The sequence below is a fragment of the Myxocyprinus asiaticus genome, chromosome 35 (assembly GCF_019703515.2).
Source record: "Myxocyprinus asiaticus isolate MX2 ecotype Aquarium Trade chromosome 35, UBuf_Myxa_2, whole genome shotgun sequence".
Classification (NCBI taxonomy): Eukaryota; Metazoa; Chordata; class Actinopteri; order Cypriniformes; family Catostomidae; genus Myxocyprinus; species Myxocyprinus asiaticus.
Window position 1 is genome coordinate 42,388,807 of NC_059378.1, and position 9,775 is coordinate 42,398,581.

Sequence of the window (9,775 nt, forward strand, 5' to 3'; positions counted from 1 at the left end):
TGCGTGAATTAATTTAGTATGAAATCGACAGTGAATCTTTAATAAAAAGGAACTGAAGATCAGTGGTGCAAAACAGCTCATGAGGAATAAAAATATCTTTACTGACATCTAGAGGTTCAACAAAACACTTCTACATTTCCAGTCATTCGTCCTTTTTATTTAGCAATTATTCACATTATTTACAAGGTTTTTGTGTATTATGTAATGTATGCGTTCAGAACATGAAGTTGTAAGATTGTCTTAAATACTACTGACTTTGTAATTTTGATGTTCTAATGATTATAGATTTACATTTAAGAGCACTGAACATTAAATTAAAATTCATTTTCCTCTTTTCATGTTTCAGTGAACTGATCAGATGTTTGACATGTGAAATTGTAAAACTAGCTTTGGACTAAAATCAAATAATAAAACTTCTCTTTAATATTAATTATTATTCAGCTCATCTGAAATATTTGATGGTAGTTTTTCGTCATGGTTTAATATATTGAATTGTTAGACACAAAGACAGATATCTGACAGAATCATACAGGGCCGGAAGTTTTTTTATTAAATAGTTTTGCATTCTCTCGCAATAAATGTACCATGTTTTTACTAAAATAACCATATTTTATCCTTGATTTTTGTAGTAAAACATAGTACTGATAAAGGAAAAAACTATAACAAAAATAATAATTTTGTGGTTATTTTGATTTTACTACAAATAGCATGGTAGTAAAACTATAGTAACCACTAGATTAACCATGATTAATCTATAGTAAAACCATAATACCCACAAAATTATGATTTTTTATTTTTTTACCATAGTTTGCGTTTTCCTGTATTATCACTATGATTTCACAACGAATATCATGGTTAAAATATGGGTACTGTAGTAAAATATTTGTAAATTTATTGTGAGGGAACGCAAAACTATTTCAGAAAAAAAAAATCCTCCTCTGTCCTCTGGGGCTCTGTACTATAGTAAAATCATGGTTTCCATAAAAAGAAAAAAGAAAACGCAAAACCGTTGAGTGGGAACGCAAAACTGTTGCAAGGGAACGCAAAACCGTTGAGTGGGAACGCAAAACCGTTGCGTGGGAACGCAAAACCGTTGAGTGGGAACGCAAAACCGTTGAGTGGGAACGCAAAACTGTTGAGAGGGAACGCAAAACCGTTGAGAGGGAACTATTTCAGTAAAAAATTCCTGCCCTGTCCTCTGGGGCTCCGTATGAAACTGCTTTGAAACAATGACTTGATTTTAATTAATATAATTTGTCGTGAAGTGTCTCGCCTCAGAAATTCGTGTCATTCCTGTCAGAGTCCACGTGCGCACACTTCAGCGGTCAAACGCGCTATTGGTCGAGCAAAAGTAAAAACTCTTTTTGACAGGCATTTGACACAAAGGTGATTAACATTGAACTGCCCTAAATCTCTACAGCTCTTATGTTGGCAAATTAACTTAATTGTGTGATTGGAATTGAAAAATGCACCCCTCTTGTAGTAAACAGAAAAATGTTAAGAAACAAGTAAAACACGACTAACAACATACATATTGGAAACATGTTTTTTAATGAAAAATGTTAAGTACAAAAAGGTGAAAACTACAGTCTGGGGAGTTATTTGTAAAATAAAGAGTGCCAATGCCGATTGGTCAGCTGAGGTGTTCTGTAGAATGAAACGGAGATGCTGATTGGTCAGTTCAGGTGTTTTGTGTGGCCTGCTGCATGATGACAGCGCAGAGACTCAGTAACTGCAGATACTCATCTGCACCATCTGCCAGACACTTATCCACCTCCTGAAAGACACACAAAACACATGAACATCTGTGAGGGTGAATTCCAGTAAAACAGAGTGACTGTGATCACTCACCGCCATTTTCTCTGTGATGACAGACTTCTGTTTATCATTCAGCTTCTCCTCAATAATGACGTCGTGTAACTGGTTGAGAATATTTGTTGCGGCGTATCCCTGATCGATCATGTCCTGTTCAAATACAGACGAGGTTTAAATGCACAGTTTCAGGTGTTGAGTTTTGACATTCGAAAGTGTGTTTCAGTCTTCACCTTCACAGCAACCTCTAGTTTCTCAAAAGTGCCTTTGTAACAGATCTGCAGTAGACTTTCGATCACTTTGGGTGGAACCACCTTAAAAAAGGAAAAACAGTTTTTAATACTTAGTTCGAAAGCTCAAAGCGTCTGGAGCGAGTATCTTCACACACCCCTGCAATCTCTATGATGATTTGTTCAGTAATTTCTCTCTCAGCGTTCAGTCTGGCGGCACACTGCAGATATGTTATGGCTTTCCTCAGGTCTCCCTCCGACACTTTCACCAACGCTTCAATGCCCTTCAAAACAAACAGAGCGCTTTTCAGCAGCATTACAGAAGCACAGAACGTGTTTTTACTGCGGCGTCAATCATTCATGAGTTCTGACCTCTTCACTGTATTTGAGATTCTCTTTCTCACAGATCTCCAGCAGACGCTGCCGTTGAATGTCGTTAGCCAGAGGTTTGAAACGAAACTTTGAGCATCTAGACGTTAACGGCTCAATGATCCTGAATAATGAAGCAATATGGGAAAGAAGACACCGTTATGAATTTAAAACACATTTGCTCTTATTCTGTCTCGTACAGGGTTCTCACAGCTTTTGAACAATTCATTTCAATAGCTGGGTTTCCATCCACATATGTTGGGATACTGCATATAAATTGCTGGATTGAAACACCAAAATGCAAAAAAATATTTTGTTCACAAGTAATTTATTACATTTCATTAAACTTTCATTACCGTTTCCATTGTGCACCAATTTCTCCAGAAGTGATGATTTTAGTAAACGCTGCTGTATGACAATTTTTGCATAAATTAAATTCACAACTTGCTGGAAACCGACTGACTTTTCAGTGTCGGGACAGTTACTCAAAAAGTAATCCACTACAAATTACTTCTATAAAATTGTACTCAGATTACTACATTGCAAAAGTAATTGCATTACTAATTATTTTACTTGTAAGTTACAGAAAAGTTTTGGTTTGTTTTGCTCATGAATTGAAAATAACATCAATATTTCCTCATTTATCGTCGCACACAATTAACACACTCAACACGACACGTTTCTCCCTCGTTAGGGGGCCGAACACTCTTCAGCAATTCATTTTGAATTCTACATAATTCATGTTTTAATTCTACATAAATGATACTATTTTAGAAATACTGTACGTGTAACCCAAGTAATGTACTTGAAAGACAGTAACTGTAATCTGATTACTAGAATGATGATTCTAGCTGATTAAATATGTAGGTGCTACTTTGTAACTAGTAGCATCTAATACACATAAAAAATAAATACAAAAATTCTAGAGCAAATCGTTTTCATAAAAATTGATGTGCACATATGTGGACAGCGGGACTAAGTTGTGAAAGTTTAAATAACAAGCTATCAAAATGTTTTGAGTGTTGATTATTCATGTTTTAGAGACGTTACAGACATTACATCAGAAATTAGCATAATTAATTCAGATTCAAAGTAATGTCCAGCATCATCCAATCACTGTCAATCATGTTAAAATAAAATGATACATTATAAATTCTGAATCTATGTACTGATTATCATTGTCACATGTCTGTCAAACATGTCGAGTGATCCAAACATCATCTGCAGCCTGAAACTGAACTTTTGATCAGATTTTAGGAGTGAATGCACTTAACTGCATAGAGAGCTATAGGATGCTCCCTTGCTCCCTATTTAGTGAATGACTTAACCTCCAGCGTGCTGTCTGTCTGCACTGCTCTCAGAACAGTTTGAAATGCACCTTATTTTCATCCTAACTCCATATAAAGCCTCTGAAAGACACATTATTCATCTTTCAGATGAACTCTTTTATTCTCAATGTGATGTACAGTAAATATAGGGATGCATTTATTAATGTTAATCAATAGAACCGTATTGTACAGAGATAATAAAATAAAATATAACAAAATATATATAAAATGAAGCCAGTTTCCACATATGTGTACATCATGTTTATCAGCGCACTGATGCGTGAAAAATGAATAATTTTTTAATGCTGCATATCAAATGAAACTAGAGACGCTACTCTTTACAACTAAACAGGTTTCACTGAAAAAACGTAGAGATTTCTTAGCAAAAGCACTTTTGTTTGCTCTGCGCCTGTAGAAGCACTTCACGGAAATTGACGTCATGTTGTTGTGTCACATGACTCGGTGCGGCAGAAGTTTAACCCTTAAATGACAGACTAGAGTCTTGTGAACAGTATTCAGTCAGTTTAAATGAATTAAAATTATGCGTTGTGTATAGTGAAGCCAAAATACAACGTCCACGCATGTGTACACGTGGTCACACAAGGTTCAAATCTCCTGATAACTGCAGGTTTTTCTGTGAATGTTGTGAAGGCCAAAGTATACTTCGGTTGTCCGTGTTGCTGATCAGAATGCGCACATTATGCGTGATGTAAATTTCATCATTAGCACAGTCCGCACGCAGCCCACATTTTCTCGACGCATGGTTGGTCCTCATCTGTGCGCCTGCTGATGACTGTACTAAAAGAGTCTCACAAAGCAGTCGTAGTGCATTAGAGCTCGTGCTCAAGAGTATACTGTTAAAAGGCTGAGTGTTAGACGAGAAGACCAGGAACACGGAAAACCCATGATGTGTTCACACTGACCTGCTGACATAGTTACAGATGAGACAGAAGCGTGTGGTTCGAGACTCTTTCTCCATGGTGCGCCTGAGAGCCGCCTGAGCAGCGCCCGTCATTGAATCCGCCTCGTCCAGGATTATTATCTTAAACGGAGGGCAAGACTTCCCACTGCGGTTCAGAGAGGAAAACTCACATTCAGAAACACCAGATCAGTTTGTACGTGCAGAAACACGTGCGTTTAATCGTTCGTCACTCACTCTGATCGTGAACCGGCCGCCGTGAGCTGAGCGAACCTCTTCACCTTCTCCCGGATCACCTGAATGCCGCGCTCATCAGATGCATTCAGCTCCAGAACTCTCTGCCGGTACAGCTCAGGTCTACACACAAAAAACACAACTGCACATGAGTCAACAACAAGATCAGATATTAGTTTAGTCATAATTACACCATTATAACCACAAAATATATAATACAATTCATGAAACATATTTTATTATTCAAATGGTCAAATAATGACACAACAATTTCAGCACTACCTAGTAGGGGGCGTGGCAACACCCCAAAACTCCACCTGTGAGGAGAACAACAGATCAAGATGAATTCAAAGCTTTTACCCATAAAGCTCTCTGGCAGCTGCGAGGATGGTGGAAGTCTTTCCTGTTCCAGGAGGCCCATAAAATAGCAGGTTGGGGAGCTACAAACACAAAAGCAACATTTTCCATCATTTGAACAGTGCTAAACATTCTAAGTGAATCTGCTGTTGTAAACAAACAGTAAACAATCACTCACATCAGCGCCCTCTAGAGATTTCTTCAGTACTGCAACCACCTCCTCTTGAAAGGCCACTTCATCCACACACTTTGGTCTACTGCAGAGATGAAATCACCAATACATTCACACAAAAACAGAGACAAACAGCGCATGCACAAATCTTTAAAGGAATAGTTTATCCAAAAATTAGTTTCTTCTGTAGAACACAAACGAAGATATTTTGATGGTGATATGATGTGAATATATCCACAAAATGCAAGTCAAAGGGGTCTAAAGCCTTGTTTATACTCGACGCAGCCGCTTGTTCGCGAGGTTGCGTGCAACAAAAATGACGTCATCGTGGCGTTGGCGCTGCAAGCCCTCATTTCGCGCGGCCATGCACACTCCAATCCTTGTGACTCGGGTGAACAGTGCACATGACACTACATTCAAAATGAACTACATCGAGGCAACATTGGCTGAACGGATACTTCTGTGTGTACAAGCACATCTATGATCCGTCCATGCGGACAAAAGTAATAAAAGTATTATAAAATACAAGTAATAATAGTAATAAAATAAATAAAAAGAGGAGTTTTTAAAATACAAAGACCATTAATCTGTTACGTTAGATAAATCAGACATTTTAACAAATATTTTTGCTTTATTGTCTTTACAAAGCTTTACCATCTTATGATAACATTGCAGTTCTATCAGAAATACATTAAAATGAGGTTTATTTTATTGCTTGTTTTGATTATCCCCCCTGGAATCTACGCCCCTGCATAAATTAACATATATATGATGAAGTCTCACTATTTCTCCACCCAGGGCACAGCTCTCTGTTTCTTCTCTCCAGATGAGGATGAGGATGAGGATGGTTTCTGCACTTTAACACTCTGTGATGAAGATCCTTTTAAAAACGCCTGCATGTCTCCTTCTAGAAATATTTCACATGAGTAAAGAGAAAACACTGCTGTAATCATTCATCATCACAATATATTTCAGAAATTATATCACTGAACACTATATCATATTTTCATAATCAGCTATTTTGACACAGACACAAATAAATAAACACACAAAAGACAATAAGATCAATATACAGAGAGATCAATGAATCCTTTGAAAATAGTTGCTTATTTTTGTTCACAGGTGTTGCAGTGGAAGCTATAACACTTTATCTCCTTCATAAACACGTCTTACAATCAGTAAACTCTCATATGTGGATGTAAAAATGCTCAGAAATCAAATATCACTGATGCCACTGGAAGAAAAGTTTAGAAATGCTCTTACCTGAAGCTGACGAGATGTAAGGAAGAAGATAACTGATAATAAATGTATTTATAATTAATCAAATCAGACTAAACGTCTTTATGGTTAAATATGTTTATATCCGAGTTTGTTGACACACTACGTGTGGCCAGATTGCGGCCAGATTCCCGCCAGACGCGCAGATGACGTCAGGATGAGTGCGTGTACGTCACTGCCGCGCGCGACTCCACTTATCCCTCACGCTGTTTTGAGGTACGCGTTTTTTTTTTTTTTTTTTTTAATAAAAGCCACCTTCCGGTGAACATCATTTCACATTCAGTCAGTCTGTCAATAATGAATAAATGAAAAAATAAATGAATAAAAATACATAAATAACTACATAAAACAAAATGAATATATATATATATATATATATATATATATATATATATATATATATATATATATATATATATATATATAAAAAAACTAATTTAATACAAATAAAAAAACGCCTGCAAACCTAATAATAAATGAATAATAAAGAATACATTTCCAAAGACCATCTGACTTTTAAGCAACAAAATTACAAACTGTCATTAAGAAACTTCCTGTTGAACTTCAAAATTAAAGCCCACTAAAATAGCATATATATGCTGTGTTTCTTCTACATTCAGATATTTTAAGGAAACTCCCTGTTTCCAAAGAACAATTTCACTTCAGAGTGATAGTACACCACCTCAGAGTGTCACTCATACAATGTCAGGGCAGTCTGATGTTGAATTTCAAAATTAAAGCCCTTTTAATTGGCATATACATGCTGTGTTTTCTATAAATTCCGATAGATATTTAATGAAAAATTGCAGAGTGCATCGCTCCCACCCACTGGGATCAGTCAAAGAGAGAAGACAGCTTCCTATGATAAGGAAAGTAAGATTGATGGTTGATAAGGAAGAAACATTTAAACAGCAGTTACACCAACCTGCAACAGGCATACGGGCCTTGAGGAATTGTTATGGTTGAATGTACATGCAGTTTTATTGATCAGTGATACAGAAGTTGTAAATGTCGAAGTCACAAGAGATAGTTTTTCCTGGTGCGTACTCTGTCATCTCCACTGTCTTAAGTGTGTTCAGCTCCAAGTTGTTGACTGCACCACATTACTAGCTGCTCAGCCTCTATATCACTCTGAAGTGAAATTGTTCTTTGGAAACAGGGAGTTTCCTTAAAATATCTGAATGTAGAAGAAACACAGCATATATATGCTATTTTAGTGGGGCTTTAATTTTGAAGTTCAACAGGAAGTTTCTTAATGACAGCCTGTCATTTTGGTGCTTAAAAGTCAGATGGTCTTTGGAAATGTATTCTTTATTATTAATGTATTATTAAGTTTGCAGGTGTTTTTTTTAAATTTTTTTTATTAAATTAGTTTTTTTAATATATATATATATATATATATATATATATATATATATATATATATATATATATATATATATATATATATATTTCATTTTGTTTTATGTAGTTATGTATTTTTATTCATTTATTTTTTTCATTCATTCATTATTGACAGACTGACTGAATGTGAAATGATGTTCACCGGATGGTGGCTTTTATTTTGAAATCAGTTCTTACACGCTCTTACCGTAATGCATAGTATATACGCGTACCCCAAAACAGCATGGGGGCTAACTTGACCATGTGTTTCCGAGTGGAGGCTGGCCTGACCGCAGTCTCATGCTGGAGCTGCTGACTGGACTTTGACTTTGAAATGTTTCTGTTATGGTTATTTTGACAGTTCATTACTACAGGACCAGTCTAGAATATTCTGAGGTTTAGTGTCCTGTATGACAGTAATGACAGAGACCACCACAGACAGACTATTACATCTAGGACTGTCTCATTGAATGATCATTAAAAACATCATATTTTGTCCCATTTATTTACATGGTCACGTCTCTTAACCAGCTTTGTAGATTCATTATTAATGTCTTCACATATTCTATTCTTTGAGTAACAAAAAATACCTCCTAAAATAACCATAACAGGAAAATTAAATAAGGAAACAGTCATAGTGATTCAAGCCAATACGTAGTGTTTTTGAGAATAAATAGAGCAGTATATCAAAACTATTTTAACCCTTGTGCGTGAATTTATAAAAGTTACTCAGACGTCCTTAGAGGACAAAAATGTCCAAGTCAAAAAACTGCCATAATAATATTATATATTAATATTATTTTCCACTTTCACTGACTTAGATTTTTTAACCAACATCAGTCCTGATCATAACTACCAAATATTCATTCATTTTCAGGATTTTAACCCTTTAAATGCCAGTTTGTTTATATAATGCCACTGATGTTTTTTTACACACACACACACACACACACATTTCTCAATGCACACATACAAAACACACTCTGACATCCATACCAACACACACACACACAATTTTAGCTGCATCATTTATTCAATTGGCCTGCAGTGCTCTATAATACAGCAAACAGAGAATAGGGGAAAAGCATGTATTTGCTCCATAGGCTAAACATGAGGAAAAATGGCACAATCCGGTGGAAAATATTAAAAATGTAACTTTTGAAGCCAGGGCTCCGGAATGAAAGCATAATATCACAGAGTTCATGATTTCATGCTTTAATGGCACTGGGATCAAATATTGCAGTTTTAATGGGTTTCAATGGGGACATTTTTGTCCTGAAGGTCCTGTGTGTGACTATTTTGTGTACACAGTGTATTATAGATGTATTATAGGAACTGAGGTTGAAATATCAAAATACCCCAAAAAATACACACCTTTGGCAAAATGTATGCCGTTGGCATTAACACAGACAAAATGATCGAAAAAACAAAAATGTCCCGAAGGTCGCACAAGGGTTAACTTCTAAAAATTGTTGCTAACAAACTGTGAGAGTGAGCCTGTGCTTTCGTTATTTTGTAGTATATACTTCAGATTTTACATTATTAAACTTACATATTTACTGTATTATATATACTTACAATATTAGACTTGTGTTACATTTTCCTAGCACTAAACAATGATGGGACAGATCTATAATCTCTGCGCTCTGTTAGTTCTGTCTGCGCTGAAGACGTGCGTCATTGCGTCATCGCG

The 9,775-nt window shown here is 36.0% G+C and overlaps 1 protein-coding gene across 1 annotated transcript; it reads right to left on the minus strand.

Moving 5' to 3' along the window:
- Positions 1–1,538: 1,538 nt before the first annotated feature.
- On the minus strand, positions 1,539–6,865 carry LOC127426507 (replication factor C subunit 4-like). The gene is made up of 11 exons (XM_051673366.1): positions 6,685–6,865; positions 6,205–6,328; positions 5,428–5,506; positions 5,253–5,332; positions 4,896–5,015; positions 4,663–4,806; positions 2,415–2,535; positions 2,201–2,326; positions 2,046–2,126; positions 1,852–1,965; positions 1,539–1,777 (listed from the first exon to the last, which is right to left on the minus strand). Exons 2-11 carry the CDS (start codon positions 6,318–6,320, stop codon positions 1,682–1,684), a joined length of 1,077 nt encoding a protein of 358 aa, XP_051529326.1. The 5' UTR covers positions 6,321–6,328; positions 6,685–6,865; the 3' UTR covers positions 1,539–1,681.
- Positions 6,866–9,775: the final 2,910 nt, after the last annotated feature.

Bases quoted from the DNA above. Each gene is read 5' to 3' on its own strand.
- LOC127426507 (XM_051673366.1), bottom strand. From the start codon at position 6,320: ATGCAGGCGTTTTTAAAAGGATCTTCATCACAGAGTGTTAAAGTGCAG. The intron at 5,016-5,252 runs GTAAAAGCTTTG...TTTTGTGTGTAG, and splicing joins GCTGCCAGAGAGCTTTATGG to ACCTGAGCTGTACCGGCAGA. The intron at 1,966-2,045 runs GTGAAGACTGAA...GTATTTGAACAG, and splicing joins AACTAGAGGTTGCTGTGAAG to GACATGATCGATCAGGGATA.